The sequence below is a fragment of the Austrofundulus limnaeus genome, unplaced genomic scaffold, assembly GCF_001266775.1.
Source record: "Austrofundulus limnaeus strain Quisiro unplaced genomic scaffold, Austrofundulus_limnaeus-1.0 Scaffold35, whole genome shotgun sequence".
Taxonomy (NCBI): Eukaryota; Metazoa; Chordata; class Actinopteri; order Cyprinodontiformes; family Rivulidae; genus Austrofundulus; species Austrofundulus limnaeus.
Genome location: NW_013952437.1, coordinates 2,443,916 through 2,468,714, shown reverse-complemented (window position 1 = coordinate 2,468,714; position 24,799 = coordinate 2,443,916). Strand labels below are relative to the sequence as shown.

General features: G+C 39.9%; 3 protein-coding genes across 3 annotated transcripts in view; all 3 read left to right on the top strand.

The window, feature by feature from the left end:
• The first annotated feature begins 8,317 nt into the window (after positions 1–8,317).
• On the top strand, positions 8,318–20,904 carry epha2a (eph receptor A2 a). The gene is made up of 17 exons (XM_014006198.1): positions 8,318–8,445; positions 9,171–9,238; positions 10,607–11,243; positions 15,037–15,192; positions 15,282–15,614; positions 15,999–16,126; positions 16,210–16,387; positions 16,477–16,579; positions 16,800–16,849; positions 16,933–17,058; positions 17,162–17,347; positions 17,432–17,493; positions 18,115–18,324; positions 18,512–18,661; positions 18,892–19,085; positions 19,333–19,488; positions 20,133–20,904. The coding sequence occupies exons 1-17, from the start codon at positions 8,370–8,372 to the stop codon at positions 20,239–20,241; spliced, it is 2,922 nt and encodes a 973-aa protein (XP_013861652.1). The 5' UTR covers positions 8,318–8,369; the 3' UTR covers positions 20,242–20,904.
• Positions 20,905–23,368: 2,464 nt separating this feature from the next.
• Positions 23,369–24,490, top strand: LOC106516109 (heat shock protein beta-7). The gene is made up of 4 exons (XM_014006302.1): positions 23,369–23,557; positions 23,685–23,818; positions 24,022–24,147; positions 24,234–24,490. The coding sequence occupies exons 1-4, from the start codon at positions 23,479–23,481 to the stop codon at positions 24,237–24,239; spliced, it is 345 nt and encodes a 114-aa protein (XP_013861756.1). The 5' UTR covers positions 23,369–23,478; the 3' UTR covers positions 24,240–24,490.
• A 110-nt stretch (positions 24,491–24,600) lies between these two features.
• cplane2 (ciliogenesis and planar polarity effector 2) overlaps positions 24,601–24,799 on the top strand; it is a gene marked incomplete in the record, with an annotated part of 3,316 nt that continues 3,117 nt past the window's right edge. The window contains 1 exon segment of the mRNA XM_014006277.1: positions 24,601–24,749.

Here is a 24,799-nt window from a genome sequence, read left to right as displayed (position 1 = left end):
AATGGATAGTGTCTCAAAAAAAAATTTTATCATCAAATGCACAAATGTAACTGTTTCTTTAGTCCAGTTTGCATGATTTCTGACTATTTTCTGGCGTTTTAATATTTATAATATTCAAAATAAGGACGTTTTTAGTGTAAAATCATAAACTATTATGTCTGAAAGTCTGATAAATCTGTCAGGAAATGCATTGATTTAAAAATGTAATGTTAGTGCTTTGTTTATGTTCTAACACACAAAAGTTGTTTACTAGAAAATAATCATACTAAATTATTTAAAAACAGGGCCGATGGGTCACATTTATTACTGTCTCTATGTGTGGCCCTGTGATGGACTTGCGACCTGTCCAGGGTGTACCCTGCCCCTCGCTGTGACTGCTGGATATGGGCACCAGTGACCCACGCGACCCTGAAAAGGAAGAAGCGTGTACAGAAAATGGATGGATGGATGGATATAAACACAGAGACAATGAGATAAGAGCGCAACAGGAGAGTGTTTTATAAACGTCTGAGAAAATAAAAGACAAAAAAAACCTAATTGTACACATAATGTACTGATCAAAACAAATCCAAATTTACAAAAAAAACATACTTTCAACAGATATTAGTAATTTTTCTTTSTTTGTGAATCATGTTTATGTTTCTAAAATACTGTTTTTAAAGTGATTCTAAAGTTTTCTGTTTTTAGTGTTTTTCCAATTATAAAAACAAGCAAAAAGTTTCTAACTGATGAAGAATTTCTTATAAAATCAGTCCTTATATATATGTATACACACCAAATTTAWCTAGCATAAAACCAATAGTTCAGGCTCCAGAGCTGAGTGTTGATGGTTTTAATCAGCTGTATTTTGAATGCCTGCCTAATTTATTCAATCAGGTTCAGCAACAGTGATAGCCAAGCCTACGAATTTATATTACAAGAGCGACCTCTGTTGGACATTTCCTGTACTGTTTCTGCCATCTGTTAAACTGGGACTGRGTTTTATATACAGTATTTCAGCTCTGACCGCTTTGAACTGATAACTTCATCCTTGTATAACCTGTAGCAAAGATTTAATTCTTAAACAACAACAAAAGACAGCTCAAATGGCTTTTGGTGGATAAATATCAGCTGTGTCCTCATCAGGCCCACCTCGGACAAAGCAGGTGTCCATTTGGCTCAGGAATGATCTTATTGTTGTGGACCACACTGCCAGTCCTTCTTTCTGGTCCTCTCCTTTTATTTCTTTGAACAGATGTGTAAGTCAAAGCACCCTCAGGCCCAGCTGTCTCATCTTGCATCACAACTTAACTTCTCGTTTCTGAAAGGTAGACTTGAAATATTGTTTCCCACTTGATCCTCAGAGAGGAGTTTGGATGTTTTACATTTATGAACTACTTGCTGAGAGACAGTCTCAGCACTGGGGTCATTTGGGAGCTGTGGGCCTTCCTCGACCGCTGGTTCTGAAGACTTAATGAGTACAAACTTCTTCTGGGTACTTAAAACTAAGACCTACAATTTCAGGGACAGGCTACCTTACATGTAGCTGTAATGCCTGTGATCAGCCTCCCAAGTTGGCCAGCCACTGTGAAATGTAAACAGTCAACAGGATGGAGCATCCTGTGTTTGTGTGCATCGCAGACTGTTGTTTTGTGGAGGGTTGGGTAGGGGTGTGTGTGTGTGGTGGTGGGGGGGGGGTTTACTGGCTGCTAAAGAGAGAATGAGCCCATGTGGAGCGTGCTAGCCCAGCTGTCCCAGCTATAACCTGAGACTGGAGAGATCTCAGGACATAAGCTGCACACAGTGTGTGAAGTTGTGTGTTGTCACCCCCCACTTTAATGGGCATTCTTAGCAGCCCCCCCCCAGCTTCCTTCCTCCCCTTTGTTGTCCTGCAGGGCAGACTTTTTCAAGCTGAGCACACAAATGAATGCATATGAATGTGTGCTGTCATCTTCGTTTGGCTGCTTTGCCAACACTCATTGGGTTTTTTACTAGAGGACATTTCACTTTCACTTCCCCCCACCCCCATCACTAACCAGACATAGTGGGGGGGGTGGATTAGTGACCTCAGTCTGGGATAAATTTGAATACACAACCTGTCGCATATTAACAAGAGAACATAATACGGAGTAATGACTGACACGCTCATTTTTTAATGACTTGTTAGTCCTTGCAGTAATTCTAGCTACATGACTTTGACGTGTTCCTCTGAAGGCTGAAGTGATTCCAGGTGGTTTTACATTTCAGGTGGTTTTACATTTCAAAGTATTTTTGGTAAAACATGCCCGTCTGTGTTTCGTTTTCTTTTCTCCTCCACACAGCTGCTCTTTCATGCATGAGGTCAGCGCAAACACAGGAAGTGATGAGCGATCAGGGGGCAAAGTCAAAACCAAAAAACCGAAGCTTTTCACCAGCAACGCCCTGCGTGTTTCCAGCCACATTCTCGCATTTCGTCTTTTTCTCAGACAAAACTTGTCGGAACGTGTCGTTCCTTTTGTTTTTCAAGGCCCCGCTGCACATCCCAGAGCCCACATAAGACAACAGACACCCACCCTGCGCGTCAGCGAAAAGAGGGGTTGTGTCTTCAGAGGTCGCATGTGGGCCTTTTTTTTTTTTTTTACTGAAAACACACACAGGCTTTCAACAAAGAGTCGACAAGGGACTGATGGATAAAGAAGCAACCATAGGATTCACTCAGAGTTTGTCAGGTTAAAAGGATGTTGTTTTGATTGTGTTGTCATTGTCCCACAGCTTTTACAGAAACTTTGAAATGGATGKTTTTTTTTTATTCAGATTTGTTCAAATGTGTAAAACACGGTCATGTCTGAACACAGAGTGAGCGGAACTATGTCAGGGTCATACTCCTGATTTTGTCGGTGCATAGTTTTATTTTCCTGCTGTAAAACACAGCTCATGTATTGTTCCTGTTATCAGATGACGACTTGAACAATTTTCTGTGGGTTTCTACCTTGTAAGCTCCTCAAAACAGCTTAAACACCATTAGGATTACCTCCAAAGCTTCAATGACTCTTTTCATGTGGTTCAGAAACCACAAAAGGACTTCAAAGATTCAGTCGGAATCATTTTAGACCTTTTTTTTCTCCCCTTCAAATAAAAAAAAATGTTTTATAGAAAATAAGTCATTTGTCTGGCTTAGTGAGCTTTTATATAACTTTTTTCTTTTGCATCTACATTTATCGTTTWATATAAACAATTCAAGTCTTAACGTACAAAGTCCAGTTAGTGCTCTAGATTTAGATTTAAGTAATTGTACAGATAAGGTTTCATCTTTCAAAGTACAATTGTGAAAACCAGAAATCAACCTTTCAGGTTGGCTTGAGCCAAGTCCAAAACAATCTTTTGTCATCCTAAAATGGCTCCAATCTCAAAAATTTGATCCAAATTTCTATTTCGTACTGATGTGAATTTAATATTGCACCGCTGTTACATATATAAATATATAATAGTTTTTCCAGCAGTGCCATAGGCTGCACAGGGGAGCCACAGCTAGCCACATTTTGCTAAAAAATAACCATAAATCTCTAGTTTACTGTAACACTAAACTGACGATGTAAAGGTTATTGAAAAAAGCCATGTGGTTTTATTTAGATTAGTCCCCTTTGCTACATTCAGAGCTGTTAGCCACTCGACCTGTTCACAAACAAACTCTGTTTCTCCAAACTGAAAGCGTTATCTGCAACAGGTCAGATATTAATTGTTCACAACCTTCCCCACAGAACCGCTCATCGACGTGTCGGAACTATCCCTTTAAAATGTTTCCACATCAGAAACATTGACAGAGCGTTAATGGGTCCAATTCAGCTGCATTTTCCACAGTAAATCAGTAACTTGAATGTTTCTTCTGCCTGTCAGCTGACGACTACACACAAACACAAGAATCCATCATTTCTTAACAAGAGTTTTAATTGCTCTCACTGTGAGGGGTGAAAAGCAGACACACACACACACACACACACACACACACACACACACACACACATTGGTAATTTCAATAGTGTTCCACTTCTCTGTTTGCTGATAGCACAAGAAGTGTGAGTGTGGGAGGGAGCGGCCAGGTCTGAATGACATGGGGTTGCTGCCTCGGCCGTTGTTCGCTGACCCACAAAATGCAGGCCCAGCCCCCCCAGTGCGAGGCACCTTTGTGTTGTCATCACCCTCAGAAGCCTGGGACCCGAGGGGCGGCGATGGGGGGGTTGAACGATCTGTGAGGCGGCAGTCCACCCTCCAGCAGGACACATGCTATGTGAGGTAAATGAAAAGAAGCTCGAATCGCAGTGAAAGCATTTGCATACTTGCGCTTTAGAGAGTGTGTTGACCTTTGACACTTTAGAGATGTGAATGAAAACAGACAACCACTTCCCAAAGTCTGAACACTACACACTTGAAAATAACACCCAAACGTACATCAGTGTTTATTAAAAGCTCTAGAGATAGGAGCAAAGAAAAAGGCTATTAGTGCTAAAGGGTAATGCTTTCTTTAGGCGTTCGTTTATACTCAAAAAAACTCTTGTCATTAAAGAAGAGAAGAGTCCAAAATCTTTTTTTCTGTCTTGAGGGAATTCACTAAACTTGAGTTAGGTCAAGAGCTAAACCGAGTAGCTGTATACAGCAGGTAAAATAAGTATTGAACACGTCACCATTTTTCTCAGTAAATATATTACTAGAGGTRCTAATGACATGAAATTTTCACCAGATGTYGGTAACAACCCAAGTGATCCATACATACAAAGAAATCAAAAACCATAAATGTCCAGAAATGAAGTTATTTGTAATAATGTGGAATGGCACAGAGGAAAAAGTATTGAACACACTTACTGAAATTTATCTAATACTTTGTACAAAAGCCTTTGTTGTCAATGACAGCTTCAAGACGCCTCCTGTATGGAGAAACTAGTGGCATGCATTGCTCAGGTGTGATTTTGGCCCATTCTTCCACAAACAGTCTTCAAATCTTGAAGGTTTCGTGGACCTCTTCTATGAACTCTGATCTTTAGTTCTTTCCATAGATTTTCTGTTGGATTCAGGTCAGGTGATTGGCTGGGCCATTCCAGCAGCTTTAGTTTCTTTCTCTGAAACCATTTGAGAGTTTCCTTGGCTTTGTGTTTGGGCTCATTGTCTTGCTGAAATGTCCAGCCACGTTTCATCTTCATCATCCTGGTAGATGGAAGCAGATTTTTATCAAGAATGTCTCTGTACATTTTTCCACTCATCCTTCCTTCAATTATTTGAAGTTTGCCAGTACCATATGCTGAAAAACAGCCCCACACCATGATGTTCCCACCTCCAAACTTCACTGTTGGTATGGTGTTTTTGGGCTGATGTGCAGTGCCATTTGACCTCCAAACATGATGTGTATTCTGGCATCCAAACAGTTCAATGTTGGTCTCATCTGACCAGACTATATTCTCCCAGTATTACACAGGCTTGTCTAAATGTTGTGCAGCAAACTTTAAAGGAGCTTCAACATGCTGTTTCTTCAGCAGTGGAGTCTTGTGTGGTGATCGTGCATACAGGCCATGGTGGTTCAGTGCATTACTTATTGTTTTCTTTGAAACAATCGTACCTGCTAATTCCAGGTCTTTCTGAAGCTCTCCACAAGTGGTCCTTGGCTCTTGGACAACTCTTCTGATAATTCTTTTCACTCCTCTGTCAGAAATCTTGTGAGGAGCACCTGGTCGTGGTCGGTTTATGGAGAAATAATGTTCTTTCCACTTCTGAATTATGGCCCCAACAGTGCTCACTGGAACCTTCAGAAGTTTAGACATTCTTCTGTAACCGATGCCATCATTATGCTTTGCAACAATAAGGTTGTGAAGGTCTTGAGAGAGCTCTTTACTTTTACCCATCATCAGATGGTTCTTGTGTGATACCTGGCAATCATTTGGGACTGAACCAGCTGATATTAACTTGCACTGACAAGGGGCAGACTTGCTTTCTAATTACTGAGAGAGTTCAGCTGGTGTCTTGGCTTTCCATGCCTTTTTACACCTCCCTTTCTTCATGTGGTCAATACTTTTTCCCTGTGCCATTCCACATTATTACAAATAACTTCATTTCTGGACATTTATGGTTTGATTTCTTTGTATGTATGGATCACTTGGGTTGTTACCGACATCTGGTGAAAATTTCATTTCATTAGCACCTCTAGTAATATATTTACTGAGAAAAATGGTGACATGTTCAATACTTATTTTACCCGCTGTACATTTAAGCTGACATAATAAAAAGTAAAGCTGATTTATATCTAAAGTAATTTATTAAACACAATAAATGCAATAACGTTTATCCAACAATAATGTTTTTGTCTGTTTTTATTTGTGTGTTTGTGTGCTTGTCTGTTAGCAAAAATCCCATGAGTGACTGGATGGTCTTTAATGAAGTAAGTATTAGATGCACATAAGAAGATGCATTTCAGGAAGTCCTCCTCAGCTAATCAACATCATCCGATACAAAAAAAACTATAACTCAGTCTTTTTAACAACTTAAATTTGATGTGGTAATAGCTGAGAGTCATAACATTCTCTGAGCTTGACAACTGACAATTTCATGAGATCACACAAATACAATCACATACATTGTATAATGTCAATATAACATGTCTATAGATTAACCATAATGTTGTTTTCGACGTTTCAAAAGTACAACTCTATTAAATCCCAAACTAATATTCTGACCCCCCAAACAAACAAACAAACAAACAAACAAACAAACAAACAAACAAACAAACAAACAAACAAACAAACAAACAAACAAACAAACAGTTATTTCTTTAGAGAATATGTGTTTTTTGGTAAATATTTCATTACAGTGGCAATTTCAATATTTAGCTTTTTGCTCTGAGGGGTAAAATGTCATGTAAACATGACATTTGAGTTTAACGACAATTAGTTTTGCAGGCAGTTAAAGTGACAGGTCAGAAAGCCATAATTCAGCCAACACTTAACTTGTTAATCTTTTTCTCTCAACAGCATCTTTCATCTTGTCTGTTGTGTGAATAATGTCCGTGTATCGTAACTTTGGACAAGACAATGTTCAACCCTTCAGTTCATTTTTTTTAAGTTGGGGGTGCGTGGGGGGGGTGGCTCTTTGTCAGGATGGATGTCTGTCTTTGGCCCTCAGCCTGAGGGGGCTCTTCTTTCCAAGTGCACTCCGCTCCACAGAGAAGACTTGACTCTGACATTCCTCCAGATAAGAGTTGCTWGGTGATGCCTTTGTTAGGTTTTCTTTGTGGCCTCATATTCATACCCAAATCTTAAGGTCCTTTTGGAGGACTGTCTCATTAGTAGTCATGTATTCATACCAGACCAGCCCCCCCACTTGACCCCTCCTTTACCAGCCGTGGGAAAGACAAGACCTGGACGAGATGTGGAGGATTTAGGCAATTACGTGGAGGACGGTGAAATAATTGTCCAACTTAAACACAGTTTTCATGTTACCAAAGAGTAAAATATACACACAATTTGCACCTTATTACATATCAAAATATTTACAACACCTTTGGGCAGACAAGCATGATGGTGCGTGTATGAAGACAAAATGCAAGCTTGAAAGTAAAGACAAGAATCAATTGTTTACAGCCATACTTTTCAAGTTCAATCAGGATTCTCTGAACAAGGGAGAGCATTGCAGAAAGGCAGAGATGCACACCAATTTAATTAAGACTTAAAACTAAAATGTAATGCTTCAAAAACACTTACACCATTTTTATTACATTATAACACAATAAAGCCAAATTAAAATGGATTGTTCTTATTTCTATCAATTTAAATGTCAGAAAATAAAAAACATAAAAATGAGTTTTTATTCACTTATTAACTGAAAATATGTGTTTCACTATGAATATACAATGATGCTATAAATAAATAAATAAATTTCACACAATACCAAACAGCAAAAAATATGAAAGCAGTCACAAGCACATAAATAAAATAAGCAAATGTTTTTTTTTAATTGCTCATTAGTTTTTTTTATTTTTTTATTTTTAGTCGAGACGGATTTAACTTTGCATCATAATTGTAAATAATAGATGGAGTAAAATAATTTCATCAGAACCATTTGTAAAATAAAACTGTTAAGTAATCTGTCTTTACTATTTAAACAAATGGGCAATTAAAATGGGTTTACCGTCTCCTCAATGAAACAGCTGCCGTGTAGTCTTTGGCACCGCCCTCATTTTTACCATATTTGGTTTGCTTCCACATTCCAAAGGGCGAGGGGGAGGAGCGATGACGCCACCTGTTTCTGAATGGGCTGCGGGCTCGTGCGCAGTCAGCCGGTGAACACGTCTGGAGCAGGGAAGCTGGTGGCGCGACAGGAGAAGAGAAGGAAGAAGTGAATTAAAAGACTTAAAAAAAAAGTTGTATGGAAACATGGAGCCGCGTCGCGTCATCTTGTTCGTGTTTTTATTTATTTGTCGAATATTTATCACTCTTCAGTCGAAAGAACGTAAGTATTTTTTTTAAAATAAGTTCATAACTACAGCTGAACTTTGCCGCACCTTATGAGTCAGAAGACTGGACTTTAAAAGTTTTGATTTATTTTAAATCTCTTAATCATCTCTTTTTGTTTTGTTTAGATTAACAGTTTATTCCTAAATGTTAATAATTTGCTCAGTCTTTTAAATCCTTTAATTGATTTATTGATCTTTGTTGGTCCTAATTGATTTCCTATTAAAAATAGGCTAGTCTATCATCCTTTATATATTTATATGTATGTATGTATGTATGTATGTATGTATGTATGTATGTATGTATGTATGTATGTATGTATGTATGTATATGAAACAGAGCTGCAGAGGGGCAAATGATTTATTTAAAATCATGTTATCCACTTTTTGTTCCACTCATGGCTCAGATTTGGTTACGGATATTTAATTTCCCAYGCCTTTCTCAGACAAAGTCCAGCATCCTATAGACCTGAAGGACACGGTCACTGAAATTTAAAATCAGGCCGACATGCTCGATTAAAGTGTCAAAGCACTGGCATGTGCCCCACTATAAAACTGCTCCCCCCCAATAAAAGATCAAATAATTTAACAGTGAAGTCAAATTCAAATCTGACCAACAAAAAGTGAACTTTTTAACGACTAAATCTTCATTTTATCATAGCACATGTTCACTAAAACGTACATGTTCAGTCTGTAAGCCTTGTTTTTTTGTTTGTTCCTGCAGATGTGTTGCTGGATATGAGAGCTTCAGGATCAGAGTTAGGCTGGCTGACGTCCCCAAATGAGGAAGGGGTGAGTATTTATACCACAGGCATTTTTAAGACTCTGTCTTCTCAACTTGAAACTGTGCTTTCTGTAAGCAACACTTGTGTGGAAGTGAATAAGCAAAAAAAATTATCTCAAGCGTTCAAACCTGCTTGGTGACAACGACAGAGGCCTGCCTCTGCTTATTCAGGCCTCTAAAGAGCTCTCTGCCTGGGAGAGATGGAATGAACGGCAGCTGGATGAGGTTTGGCACAGCTCAGCTTGTCTTGTCTTAATTCTACCCTTTCATAAAGAGCTTATGAATGCCATTAAAATGTCAAGGTTCAACCTACGTTTGAATTTACAGTACCAAAAGCTCATTTTATAGTCACGCTCGACTGCTTTCTCTTCATAGCTTAAGGTTGCGTTTCAAGTTTCCCTTTCCTTTTCCTCGGTGATTCCTCTTTTTAAAGTTAGAGATTATGCTCACAATATGGAAAGACATGGCTAAAATTAAAGTTTATTCCAGATAGAGCCATCCCTTTCATTCCTATCTATAGTTCAGTGGCTTTCCGACCAAAATAAGAAACAGGACGTGGCCAGTTGAAGTGTGTGTGGGCTGTGTTTCTTGTTTCACTCAAAGATTTAAGAATGTGAGGATTGTTGTTGTGCTGGGTAGGATTTCCCTTCATCTGTTTAAATAAGCTTCGGTCCTGTACGACCTAATTAAACTTTTAAACGTGTTTAGATTTGAGCATAGCATGACTTTTTTGAGTAGCTTTTTGAACAGTTAAGCAGTAGGTCTTACTTAGCACTTACATGGAGTTACTTTTATCTTAGGTTTAAAATTGATTAAAGAAAAGAGGAAATATTACTTTGTCTAAATCCAGGAAATCTGCCTTTTTTCCAACATCATATAAAAGGTTCATCTCGTTTATTTCCTGAAACCAACATAAACTGCTACCAGTTGAGGTGTTAAAATTTAATCTGAAATTAAGTCTCTTTTTTTTACTCATCAAAGCTTCCCTCTCATAAAAAGACCTTAATTGCTGCTGATTTTGCTGCTGTGCTTACTAAGCTCGTTTTGCTGCCATAAAAGTGAGGTGGTGTTCTACAGTCGTATTTGTTGGGWTTGTGTCCTATACGCTCAATTCAGTCATGTGTGTAAAACCCACACACGTCGTCAGCACTGCACACGTCCAGACAACCTTAATGTGTGGAAAAGGAGTTTCAGCTCATTTTATGAGCGTCTCAGAAACCATGAAGGAAAAAGGTGTCTCATTAATTAAAGGGGATCTTGGCAATAAAATGTCCGTAAAATGCTAACCCCCCCCCCACCAGTATGACTGTTGTTCAAAGTACTGTAGTCATAAATTAATGTGTCGGTCTCTTTCTTTCTTCTATTTTGGTTTACAGTGGGAAATCGTCCAGTCGGTGGTGAATGGCTCACTTTTTTACACCTACAGTGTTTGTTATATCGACTCGCCTGAACAGGACAACTGGCTACGCACCACATACATCCAGGGGCCCCCTGGTACCAGCCGTTTCTCCGTGGAGCTCCAGTTCATCGTGCGCGACTGCAACACTTTCGATGGCGCCTCTGTCGCCTGCAAAGAAACCTTCAACCTCTTCATCTCGGAGGCCGACGCTGACGTGGGAACCAGTTTCCGGAAAGGGCAGTTCCGTAAAGTGGCCACCATCGCTCCGGACGAAGTCACCCGAGGCAAAGGGGTGAAGATCAACAAGGAGACCAGGACGGTGGGGCTCCTGTCGAAAAAGGGCTTCTACCTGGCCTTCCAGGACATGGGCGCTTGTGTGGCTCTGCTGTCTGTCAGAGTCTACTACAAGACGTGTCCCTCCACTGTTCAGAGCTTGGCGGCCTTCCCGGAGACGGTGGCAGATGCACTGAAGGTGGTGGAGGGGTCCTGCGTGAATAACGCCGTCAGCCAGGCCACCCCACGCATCTACTGCACATCTGAAGGAGACTGGGTGGTTCCTGTGGGCCAGTGCCAGTGTCTCCCAGGCTACGAAGCCAAAGAAAACTCCTGCCAAGGTAAGCACTGCCAAAAAATATGCTCCCAACTGTGTTTGTCTTGCTTTAGGTGTTGTAACAAATTAGTCTTTGAGTAATGAGTCCACAGGAATGTTAAGTGTGCCGGATTTGTTTGGAAATATTATTGTAGGTTAGCCCCCACAGAAGGCGTCGACAACAAGCTTCTTTGTATAAATAATTCTTTGCTCACGTTTCAAATCCTACCGTCACCTCATTTTATTTTATTATGTTTTTTTTTTTACCTGTTGCCCAACAGTTCATTGTTTCCTCTGCTGATCTCTCAGGCTRCAGGAGTGAGGCTGGGCTCAAACACTACGTTATAGCTTGAGGTGACAGCTTACAGTACAAAAATCTCTGTTCTTTTTTTATGTAAACTTTAAATTTGTTGTAATATTTTTTGCATTAGATAAATCAAAAAATCACCTCAAATATTTAGAATATGCTATTTATGAAAATTACTATATCTCAAATTAAGCTGGAGATAAACAAAAAATATTTTTCTCAGAATAAAACACTGCAAAAAATGTCCACCTAACCAAGTTTTAAAATCTTATGTCCAGCCAAAAAGTCTTTTTGATCTTGTTTTGAGACTAATTTACTAAACAAAAACTGATTGTGTAAGAATAATAATCTTGTTTTCAGGATTTGTCTTGTTAGTCTGAAAATTTGACTCAAATTAAGTCCAAACTTTCTGCCAATGGAGTAAGAAATTTTTACATGGTAAGATTCTTGAAATACTTGATTTGACTCAATTTTTTTCTTATTTCAAGAATCTTACCAAGTAAAAATTTTTTACTCCATTGGCAGAAAGTTTGGACTTAATTTGTGTCAAATTTTCAGGCTAACAAGACAAATAATCTTACACATTCTGAAAACAAGATTATTATTCTTAGACAATCAGTTCTTGTTTAGTAAATCAGTCTCAAAACAAGATCAAAAAGACTTTTTGGCTGGATATGAGGTTTTAAAACTTGGTAAGATGGACAGTTTTTACAGTGAATTGCTCAGCTCCAATGAAGAAAGTAATCTAGACTAATTTAATGAGGGTAGAAATCCAATAAGACGTAAACACAACAGTTTTTTTACACTTTCTAATGATCATAAGGTATTTTTTATATAAATTAAACAATAAAATAACATGAAAATCTGAGAACCTAATGTGTCGACGTTAAAGTATGTGGGGAAACAAAGAACACAAACTGCTGCGGTTTTACTGTAGAAGCTGGTCTGTGTGGTATTTCGGGGTGTGGTGTGTTGAACGATCTGGAGGAAACGTGGGAGGAGAGAAGGTACCGAGTGAAGAGGAAGGAGGGAGGAAAGGGCAGAGGAGAATTTCTTAAAAGGATTCTTTCATCCTGGCGTCACCTATACGTTCAGCACTGATTGAACAGAGGAAGGACTGTGTGAATGTGTCACAGTGACTACCTGCTGTGGTGTGTCTTTYTTCTCACAAGTATTTGTTTTGGACCGGACGCCAAGGCAACCAAAACCACAGATTGCAGGGAAGAGGCTGACACACCTATCAGGGGTTAAGACTGAGTCAGGTTGCGGTTTATGACTCGAGATTGCCTGAGCCACCTTGACTGGAGTAAAAAAAAAAAAAAACGGTGTTATTTTCAAATTCCTCCTGTAAGTGGGACGATTCACATCAGCTGAAAGACATAAATAAATGATCACAACATCTTTTAGTTGATTATTAAGTTCAAGGCAAAGGTACATGAAATCAGCTTTTTTTATTGTCAGGATGTTTTTCCCTCATTAAATATTTTCAAATTATGACTTTATGGTTTGGGATGTTTACACAGATAATAAAAGATAAAATGCATTTTGAATTGTGACACACATTTGAGTTAGACACACATCATATAAGCCAAACATAGAGTTGATTAGAACATTAAATAACAGATAACAGCAGATAAATGCTGTGCTTCAAAGCACAAATCTTTCAGGAAGTTAAAGYAAAGGACTGTTTCAGTTTTCAAGTTTCCTGACGACGACCAAATGGAGGTCAGCCTGAATAGACAGGAATCTTTTTTTTTAAACAGGAAAAGATATGATCCCAAAGTCTGGATGTTAACCTGATTAATAGAATGAAGGAAGCATCTGTTATTACATAAGAAAAAAAGTCTTCTGCCAACTATTGAATTTTGGAATCTCACAGTCACGTTCCAACTTTATGACAAGAAGAGAAAGCGATATCCTAASAGGCTCCTGTCCTGCGTGTGGATTCCATCGGGCTGCCCAACTGTTGTGGGAAAAGAAAGCAAAGTGACATGAGGAGGAATGCTGACTGACACAAATAAGCAGATTGTCTTTGGTGGGGAGCGAGCCGCCAGTTGGTGCATGAGGGAGGTTGGTTTTGTGGATTCTTAGGTGTGGAGTGTAATTTAGCCAAGAGGATTAGTGGAGCGACGGGACAGCTGTTAGCCAATGACATGCCTCACTCAGCCTCCTTTTGCTCTTTCATCCGGTTGTTAACACGCGCAACAAGCTCCCTAATCCACGTTCCCACTTATTAGAACAATAGGCTGAAGCACAAAGAGCAAAAAAACAGATTCATGTATTAGAAGCATCAGTGCAGAACTTCAGTTCTTTTCATGTGTTGTGGTTAAAGAGAGACAATTAAGAGACTCAACTAAAGGAAAACAAAAGTTGGAAGTTTAGTCGCTTTAATACTTAAACATTTAGATGTAAAACTGTTTTTGGTGCCATTTAAAATAATAGTTGTTAGTTTTGCACTGCACACATGCTGCCATTTGTGAGCGTTGTAAAGAGTGATGCAATATATTTATGGCACCACTTCGTTCAGTGGCACAGACAATGGATGAATAGGGCTGYAGTTTCTTTAGTACGTGACCGAGGTCCTGCTGTTCCAGCTCAAGATAAAATGGGCTGGCCCCCTTTTCTTATTCGAAACAACCTCGCCTACACCCCCACTGCCGCCAAGCGACTCCCCAGAGGGAGCTTCTGTTGGTGCTCGAGACCTTTACCCTCACCCCTTTCATTCATCTCTACCCCAAACTCAACCTGCTCCTTCTCCACCACTGGCTGCAAAGGTCCTTCTGCTTTTGGTGGGGAAGTGACGYGTCGTGTCTTCAGTGCAGGATTTACTTGACCTCTTCTTCTTCTCTGTCGCCAGCACGGGGTCCAGATTAAACAGGGACTCCACAGAAACATGAAAGGCGAGAGAGGAGAACTTTCCTGAGCTTCGTTTTGCTCAGTCCGAAAATATGTGCATCTGCTTCTACGGAAGGAAGGAAGAAAGGGAGGAAACGCAAACCTCCGACTGAATCGCTGCTCTTGTGTTCTGATTTCTGTCCCGTCTGCGTGTTCGTTAACCTCCCATGCCCTGGAAGGCTGTTTATCTTTGTAATGAAACGCTCATTATAACACTCCACCAATGTCCAGGGTGCGATTTCCTTCGGCAAGAACAAAAATATTATCTACCAGAAATTTGAGCTGCACCAGTTGAGCTCACAAGGCAGCAGCAGATCAGATCACCTGATTTACTGCTCTGCTGCCATCCGGTTGAGGCAGTGCGACCCGAGATCAGGCCTCTGGGCGAAAGAGGCGAGTGAAGGCAGATCGTCAGGGAAATCCCTTCTCAGTCTTGCTGATATAAAGACTCGGTAATTATAGGTTACTCACAACAAACACTTCCTGTCGGTTGAAAGAGTCCGGTCTGACAGGGAGCCGTATTGTTTGCTTTTCGATCAGACATTCCTTCCTTCCTGTGCTTGTCTGTTTCATATGTCATGTATAAACTACCGCACGCCCTCTTTATCTCACACAGAATGCAAACAGGGCTACTTCAAGCCGTCTGAGTCCAACGARTTGTGTCAGGTTTGCCCTGATAACACCAAGCCCTCCTCGGCTGGTGCCACCGAGTGTCTCTGCGAGGATGGATTCTTCCGCTCCCCTTCAGACCCTCCGACTTCACCCTGCTCAGGTAAAAACCCACCTCGCTCTCATTTTTACTGTTATTCAGGTCATTTTTGCCGGCTCCTCTGACTGCCTTGTGTTTATCTCCTCCTCCAGCTCGACCCAGCGCTCCCCTTGACCTCGCTTCCACCACCCTGTCAGGGGAGGGCCGGCTGATGCTCTCCTGGAGCCCACCGCTGGTGACCGGAGGCCGCAGCGATCTTACCTACAGCGTGGCGTGTGAGATCTGTGACGAGGACTCGTGCGTTCCCTGTGATGAGAAGATCCACTTCGAGACGGGTCCTGCAGACCTTCAGGACACCACAGTCGTTATTAGTGGCCTGGATTCTCATCTTAACTACACGTTTACTGTGGAGTCTCGTAGCGGTGTGTCTGAAGGCAACGCTGAGGGGGCCGCCGCAACCATCACCACGGCACTGGATTATACAAGTACGAAATAATCATTTTAAATGTTTGAGAGACGACAGACTCAATTTCTTGTATGACTTTGTCATAGTTTTCATTAAAGAATAAGGTGTCAACTGTAAGCATTGAATGAATTAAATTTATAAACATCAAAGTGTTTAAAATTAAGTCTATTTGCTGTTAAAATAAAATTTAACCAAGTGAGGAGAATGACAAACTGTTTAGATGTTTTTCATGTCGTCTTGTACCTTTCAATTAAAGGCTTCTACAAAAGATGGGCTTAGTACAGAGAGAGGAATTTGGTCTGACCCACTGAGTCCCAAAGGCTTTCATTTCCAAGTATCCCCCACAAACACTATGATTAGTCACTAACCGTTATTTTGCTTTCTGTCTCTCGCCGACCATTAGCTCCCCCCAAGGTGACGTCGATCCATCTGGACGATCGCGGCCCCACCAGTCTGTCTCTGTCCTGGACTCTGTCTCGCAGACCTCCAGCCCACATCAATCACCGCTACGAGCTTATGTACCGCAAAAAAGTAAGACGGACAGCTTTTTCATTCGCACGACGTTAAACAAGGACGATTCTTGTAAATCCCAATTTTAAAACCTGTCTTTGCAGGACGTCGACAGCGAGAGCGACGTGACCACCTACACAGTCCTGATTTTGGAGAAAAACTCCGTGCAGATTAACGAGCTCACCCCAGACACCGCTTATATGTTCAGAGTCCAGGTTCTGAGTCCTGAAGGAATGCCTGGGAGCTTCAGCGCGGAGCACGAGTTTCAGACGTCACTTTTAGGTACCAATGGAAACAAATTCTCAAATAATTATTCATGGACGTTTGCGTGTGAATGTGACAAATGTGTGTGTTTGTGGGAATTTGCACAGCTGAGTCTCAGACCCAGAACAAGCCCACCGTGGTGATGGGAGCCGTWGTTGGAGTGGCGGTTATTCTGCTCGTTGTCGTGGCCTTCCTGTTGCTGCGGCGAAGGTTAGCTGTGGAGCATGCTTCTAATCAGCATTCAACATGTGTGYCATTGGGATAAATATTACATTTACAAATCTTTAAACTATGTGGTTATCAGACACGAGCTCAAGGACTGTTGCTACTGAATACACCCTTTGTCTTTTTGAGCCAAGGCTGACCTACTATTAGCATAAACCCAGCCTTTGTTCTTCTTAGTCTTGTAGTAATTAGCCTTGTTTTTCAGGAGACTGTGCTCTCGTGGCAGAGGAGGACCTGAGGATCCCTTTTCCACAGGTTAGCACCCAAGCATTAATTCAAAAAGTAATGATTAGTTTAAATTTTTTTTGCTAAAATGTTGTTCATTCATTCCTCCTTAGATCAAATTAAACCTCTAAAGGCATACGTTGACCCACATATGTATGAGGACCCTAACATTGCCATCCAAAAGTTTGTCAAAGAAATCGACCCAAGCGCAGTCAGCAAACAAAAAGTCATCGGCGTTGGTAAGGCTGTTTTTCAAACTGTTCACCTTTTATATTTAGAAACTTTTTTGGGGGCAGTGTTTCTAACATTTTCTCCTGCCGTTTTGCCTTCCTTACCGACCAGGAGAGTTTGGGGAAGTATTTCGAGGTGTGATGAAGACTCCTGGGAAAGGGGAGGTGACCGTAGCCATTAAGACCCTGAAGCCAGGCTACTCAGAGAAACAGAGACAGGACTTCTTGAGCGAGGCCAGCATCATGGGTCAGTTCTCGCACCCGAACATCATCCGGCTGGAGGGAGTCGTCACCAAATGTGAGTCGGCGAGAAGAGAACGTTAGATTCTATGAATGATTTACAAGCTTTTGTTGAAAATAACACAACCTTTTATGTTTTCAGTCAAGCATGCCATGATAGTGACTGAATACATGGAGAACGGAGCTCTTGACACATATCTGAAGGTAGTTGTGAGTATTTTACTTTCTTTCTTTCATTTTTATTTTATCACCAAATATTTGTATCTTTGAAAAAAAAAGTAAAAGTTGCACCCAGGGCAGGCCCGTGGCATAGGCAGTATAGGGAAATGCTAGGGGCGGCATCTATCTAGGGGGTGCCACAAATGGGGGATGATTTAAAGAAAAAAAAGTTTCCAGGGGAGTATAATCCCAGATCCCACCTGGAACTGCTCGTTAACATGAACAGGGTTTCCTCAGTGATGTCAGCAAATGCTGGCAGGTATGAGGTAGATTTCTGACGTTTTGTTTTAAATACTATTTTAATTGGACAACCTTGTAAAGATAAAAAAACATAACATCAAAGACAAATCTGTTAATTTTGGTATGTCAATATATGTAAATTAGATGTGAGATTTAGAAAATGGCACAACAGGGGGGGGGGCACCTGAAATCTTGCCTAGGGCATCAAACTGGCTAAGGTCGGCCCTGGTTGCACTTTGCTGGTTAAACATAGAAATTAGTAAATGTCGCTTTCATGAAATCCTGCTTTTTAAAGTTTTATTAAAYTAAGATAAATGGAACCTTAATTTACAAACAGCATGCATTTTAGAATGTACTTTTTTTTAGGACCATGATGGAGAGATTTCTTCCTACCAGCTTCTGGGAATGCTTCGGGGAATAGCTGCTGGCATGAAATACCTCTCTGACATGAGCTACGTCCACCGAGACCTGGCAGCAAGAAATGTCCTGGTCAACAGCAACCTGGAGTGTAAGGTGTCTGACTTTGGTCTTTCACGTGTCCTGGAGGACGACGCTGAGGGCACCTACACAACCAGAGTAAGTCCAGCTGCTAATCAGAAAGCCAAAACTGACACTTTTTTTAAAGTCTGGTAACAAAATGATAGATTGTTAACTGCGCCTCCTCTCTCAAGTGTCCAATCTGAAGTGTTATTCTTTTCCCTGCCTCATGTTTTCTCACCTTTCACATTTAAAATAGGTTTTGTTGATGTTTCCTTTCTGTCAGGGAGGTAAAATCCCCATCCGCTGGACCGCCCCAGAGGCCATTGCATACAGGAAATTCACTTCAGCCAGCGACGTGTGGAGCTTTGGTATCGTCATGTGGGAAGTCATGGCATTTGGAGAACGGCCCTACTGGGACATGAGCAACCATGAGGTATGTTTCATCTGTCGTGACCCTTATGGCTGTGATGACTGATTGTTTCGGTCTSTGTTGGGGATGTGGTGAGAGAAGGAAGCCTGATTAGCAGCGTGTAGTTTCTTTCCAGCTTCAGCAACTCTAAATGTCAACATAAGACACACAGAAGTGGATTGAGCTGCTGCTTGTTCAAACTGTTGGTCATGAACATTCCTCAAAGCTGAGCTCTGCCTCGTTCCCTTCCTCAGGTCATGAAGGCTATCAACGAGGGTTTCAGGCTTCCTGCTCCAATGGACTGCCCTTCCGCTATCTACCAGCTCATGCTTCAGTGTTGGCAGCACGACCGCTCCAAACGGCCTCGCTTTTCAGACATTGTTAACATTTTGGACAAACTTCTTCAGAGTCCAGAGTCTTTGAAAACCATCGCTGACTTTGACCCACGGTATGGACTTTATTTGATTATAAAGGACATGGCTGGGGAAATATGTCCATAAACAGTGTGACTTTTTCTTTGATAATTGTTTCAGGATTTTTCTAAAATCACGATTTTGAAATGAATCATCAGAGAGAATAGTCAAAGCTAGTTCCCAACTTTACAACTTTTGGTTATAATGACAATATAACGGTTTTCATTCAGCATCAAACTGAGTGAAGTCCTGAAAAATGCTGATACCTATTGTTCTCCACAGCGTGTCCATCCGCCTGCCCAGCACCAGCGGTTGTGACAACACCATGTTCAGATCAGTGTCCGAGTGGCTTGAATCCATCAAGATGAACCAGTACAACGAAAGCTTTGCCCGTGCAGGGATAACCACCATGGAGCAGGTGCTCGCGCTCAGGCCTGAGTAAGTGCACACATGGCACACATGCTGCACCGATTCATCCAACAACAGGCCACATTTTTATAATTACTCGGATCATTTTTTTAGCTCTCAGCTCCAACATTTGTTACTCAGTTTGTGGATGGAGGCTGTTCCCATTCCTCTCATTCTWTGATACCAAAGTGTTATTTGAGTAATTTGAACTATTCATACTTGACTCATAGCTAAATGATTATTCAATGTGTTCAGTGGGGGTGTGCCAAMAAATCTATTCACATTTACAATGACTCAGAATCAATATAAAATCTTCCGAAATCAATAAAAAAACTAAACAAAACAAGAAATTTACCCAGCTCCGTTCATGCCCCAATCATGAGGATTTCTTTTCACACCAATTAAAGCAGAAATCATTAGGAATCAAATCGTTTGGAATCAAAAATCAATTTTTAATTGTGACCCCAAAATTCAGAATTGAATCGAATCATGCTACAGTGAAAGTGTTCAGCCTACTGTTTAAATAATTCAAAAATGTAACTATTAATGCGTCTCTAACGTATGCTAAAGGTATTTTGCTACTAAAATAATTAAATTAAAGATTAATTTAATGCTGTTTTTTTTTTTTTGTCTGTGTTCAGCGCTCTAAAATAGTGTCATTTGTTTCCATTTAGGGACATCAGAAATATCGGGGTTCGGTTGCCCGGTCACATGAAGAGAATAGCTTACAGCATCCTGGGCCTGAAAGACGAGACCAGCTCCCTCAGCGTGTTTGCAGTGTGATCTAAGCATTCCTTCAAATCAAAGTGCACTGACAGACGAAGCCATTTCACTCATGGACGATGAGGACTGAAGTGAGGGCTGAAACTGAGCCTCACTGCAGACTTTTTTTTTGTCTTTCTGTGGCACGGAGTCGCAGCGTGACTGAAGAGAACTCTCCAATCTGCTCAGACTGGACTGAGACTGCACACATTCATGTAAAAATATTAAAACAGAGGACAATAATTTATATAAGAACCTATAATGATCAACAAAAGCAAGTTATATGATAGTAGGAAAAAAATAAGTGCAAAATGTGAGAGTGCTTGTCACTGACTGAAATATTCAAGGCTCTTTATGATTAAGGGGATCTTATTCAAAGCACTCACTGTATCCTGCCAGTCTGTTTATTCTACTTTTTGTGATTTTTTTTTTAAAGACTTGCTTTTTAATTGCAAATCTTTCTTCCACTCAGGGCAAAAAGAAAAAAAAGTCACATATTCTTATGTTTCCAAGTTGATGTCTTTATCACACATCTTCATTTGTTTGTTTACATAATGTCTTAATGCAACTGACTGTTTTTATTTAATATTTATTGTATTTTATATTTATGCCATTTGTTATATAAATGACTCAGTGGTTATATTTTTGTGCCAGAATAAAATTAGAGGTGCCTTTTGGCCAGGAGTTTCTTTTTATTATTATTTCTTCACAATCATCCAGATCTATTGAATTTATAATTGTACTTTTGACTTTATGATTCACCTGATGTATAACATGTCARCAGGGACTCCCAGACAATGTTTACTTCTGGTCCAACAGACCTTGACTGGAGTTCCTTTAAGGAAATGTCAGACGGACTTTAAACACTGTAGTGCAGAAATGGCAGAATGCAGGTAGAACTGGACAGTAAAAAAAACTATTTTTATAAGATTTAAAAAAGAAGCTTCAGGGAAACTTTAGATTTTTCTCAAAAATGAACCCTGCTTTTCTGGTTTTGTGGAAAAGTCTTCAATCGTCTATTTTTAAATATGTATATTCTTTTCAAGCAGGAAGACATCATTTAAAGTGGTTTTGAAAAATACAATAGTTTTCAAATTTTGTAATGTTGTATTTGGACTTTGGTTGACTTTTCACTCATTTTCAATCCAGTGCTCGATCATTTCTTGGTAAACTTAGCTGTGATCAATCATTCGAGCATGAACCAAAAAGATGAATAAATCGACACATATAAAGGCAGCATAGACCATTTAAACTAAACTTTTTTGGCAGATGTCAGCAGTCTGTCACAAAGATGTAATTTGTTCCAGTTTCTTTGATGGATCTATAAAAATATCAGATAACAGAGTAACACAGCTTGACACATAAACTGGTTTAGTATTTTAGCACTAATAAGAGGATTCCTGAAAATCTGTAGGGTTAAAAACATGATTAGTTGAAGGATCTTTCAGGTCTTTGTTGGACTGCATTTTTTTTTTTACATTTAAAGACACAATAACTTAATGAGCATCTGTCACTTCTTGTTTGACCTCCATTTGTCCACTTTCTTCACTGTTTTTGAAGCACAGAACAGAAAACAAGTAAAAAAAACGTACATCATGAAATTTTTTTTATTAGACTATTGATCGATACCACTATTGCCCCTTTTCCACTGGTACCACTTAGTGTAGTGTCGTACGGTTCCAAGTCATTTCCATTAGGTCAGATCCATGGAACCGGCACTTTTTTTTAGTACCTACTGTACTTCATTGTGGTTCCAACCGGCCCCAGCTGACACCAAAACGCGATGTCAGAACACTGTCCGTCACTGATTGGCTAAATTTTTGCAAATGTTTAAAATTTCAAGTTATTCATCAAATGTGTTTCCATCTCTCATTTTGCCCATTAATTTTTTTTTCAAAATACCTAAAAACCACCAACACCAACCGCCCAAAACACACCGATTGGAACCGGACTGGAACATCAGTGGAAAACCAACCGTTCCGACCCGTACCTACACCGACCGTTCTGATACTACACTAAGTGGCACTAGTGGAAAAGGGGCATAAAAAAGCCAGGCTTCTTGAAAGAGAAAATTTTAAAAAATAAAAAGTGAACTTTTGCTCCAGTACTGTTGAACTGTAACCGTTTTGTGACCAAGATGTTCCACATGTAAGACAAACCAGGTAATGTGAGAAATTAGATGGTAAAGACTTGCCCAACTTATTGCTGAAGGGGTTAGAGACAAAACAGTTTCTGAAACTGATCAGAATCTGACACCTGAGCTAGCAGGGTTTAGTTGCATTACAAATGCACGTAGTACTGTATTTTCTGTTTGGGCTTTAGGATCACCTCCCAACCTGGAGCCAATCTGGATGGAGTTTGCATTTTCTCCCAGTGGGTTTTTTTCTGGGTTCTACAATTTCCCCCCACAGACCAAGAAACAGTAGCCTGGCCCCTGCCTTCCTATGCAGTTCCACCCAATTCTAGTAAAGTGAAGAACAAGGGGCTGGTTTTTACCAGGCTAAAGAAATATGCATTTTAGATTATTTGGTTACTCCAAATTGTCCATAGGTGTGGGCGAGAGTATGAATACWGTTTGTCTCTAAGGGCTGGAGGAAGAAACCAACTCACTGTGAAACAGAAAGAAAAAGTAAAGAAAGTGATTGAATAATGGACCTTGAGGCTCACCAAACTCAAGATTTATTTCAACAATTTGCTTTTGTAATTAGCAGTGTTGCCTCACAGTATTTGGTGATGGCTTTCAATCAGACCAAAGTTTGATTTTGCAAAGGGGAGCAGAATCTCACACCCATGTGTTGCTGTGCTTCATCATTTCTCTGTCATGTTAAACAGTAGCTCATACATGAYGTTCAGAGCTGTTTTCAGGAGAAAACTCCATTTTGTGTATTTAAAAAAAATCTTATTTATAGATGTTATCCTTGTGTATTTGGCGTTATGACAGTTTTGTCCTAAATTTAGGGTTAGTTGCTACACTGTGGTATTTGACAACCTTCCACACACCCTGTTTCACACAGAAGCACAAAGATTCACTGGGTAGGAGTGTGGCTGAACAGTCCAACATTAGCCATGACACACTGGATATCTATAAAATGTGTCATATTCCTGTTCCTCCTAATAATTGAGAGACCAGATTACACCCACACCCACACCGATGGCACTCACACAGGCTCCTTGCAGGCTTTTAGACATCCATCCGTGTGAACAGCTGAAACACAAAGAAAAGGGATTTTCCAACAACAGTCTAATTCTTTAGCTTTCATGGAAGATAGTCAAAGTCATTTTTCTGAGGATTCAGGATGTTTGCCACAACATGGAACCAACGATCACAAGTTTGCAGGTCAGCTCAACCAAAACTGCCAAATTATGGTTATTTATTATAACTCATTTATGTTAAAATGTTCAGCTATTTAAATATTTAAAACAATTATAAAACACTTTTTTTCCCTCATCACAAACCTTTCCAGGTCATTCACATCCCACAGGAAAGATCCAGATCACTGGTGACACTTTCCAATTCAAGCTTGATGTGAGTGAATTTTCACCAGAAGATGTTATTCTTGTGTCCTCCAACAACCTTTTAGAGGTTCGTGCTGAAAAGGTGAGCCATGTGTTCACTCTATTGTTGAAAATGTAATAAATAAATAAATAAATAAATAAATAAATAAATAAATAAATAAATAAATAAATAAATAAATCTACAGAATGACAGTATATAGATGCAAATGACTTTACAGATCAATGATTAAAATACATTTTCTTGTTTAAAAAAATATATGGATCAACTGCTGTTTGACATTGCAGCTGGGTGAAGATGGTACAATCACAAATACATTTTCCCACAAGTGCAAGCTGCCATCAGATGTGGACCCCTCATCTGTAAGCTTGTCCTTGGAAAGCAGTGGGGTCCTGACTGTGAGAGCTCACAAGGTGTTTTTTTTTTGTCTAAACTTGATATTAAAAATAAAGCTTCAATTTATTTATTTTTAACTTTTTGCTCTGCTATCTTTTTCCAGATGTAACCTCAGCGGTTGGCCTGCTGACCTTGCCTTAAAAAGTGGACTTTAGCGCCCTCAAGCGGTGGATGAAAGCAACTTCTTGGTGCAACATTCACGAAATACCAAAACATGAGCTTCACCAACCTAAAGCGCACTGACTCAAATATAATACATTCACTGTAACTTCCTAGTACATTTTTGATCCTGTTCTGTACTATTTAACAAAATAAAAATGCATCATTGCTTAATATGTTGAAATAAAAACTGTGCATTTCCTTTCTTTTTATGGTCATCTAATATTACGACATGCATTGAATGCAACTGCGGAAACCAACGGAAGTGACGAAACAGGTTGTCAAGACATGCTTTTTAGTTTACGGAAGTTGTTTCATTACCTTCSCCGCTAACATAAAACACCTGATTTGGAGTAATGTCGGTTAACTTAGTTTCTAACTTTAACATAAATAACTATTATATTTAGTTGAAAATGCCACGTTTTGTCAGTTTAAAAGCCGTCTGTCAGTCTTTCTGACTTTAGTTTAACCAACATGGCGGGGCTCGTTCCTCCAGGTTCAGTTATAATC

Excerpts from the sequence above, each read along its gene's own strand:
- LOC106516109 (XM_014006302.1), top strand. The coding sequence starts at position 23,479 with ATGGAAGATAGTCAAAGTCATTTTTCTGAGGATTCAGGATGTTTGCCA. Across the intron at positions 23,558-23,684 it reads CAACGATCACAAGTTTGCAG|GTCATTCACATCCCACAGGA; the intron begins GTCAGCTCAACC and ends AAACCTTTCCAG. Across the intron at positions 23,819-24,021 it reads TAGAGGTTCGTGCTGAAAAG|CTGGGTGAAGATGGTACAAT; the intron begins GTGAGCCATGTG and ends TTGACATTGCAG.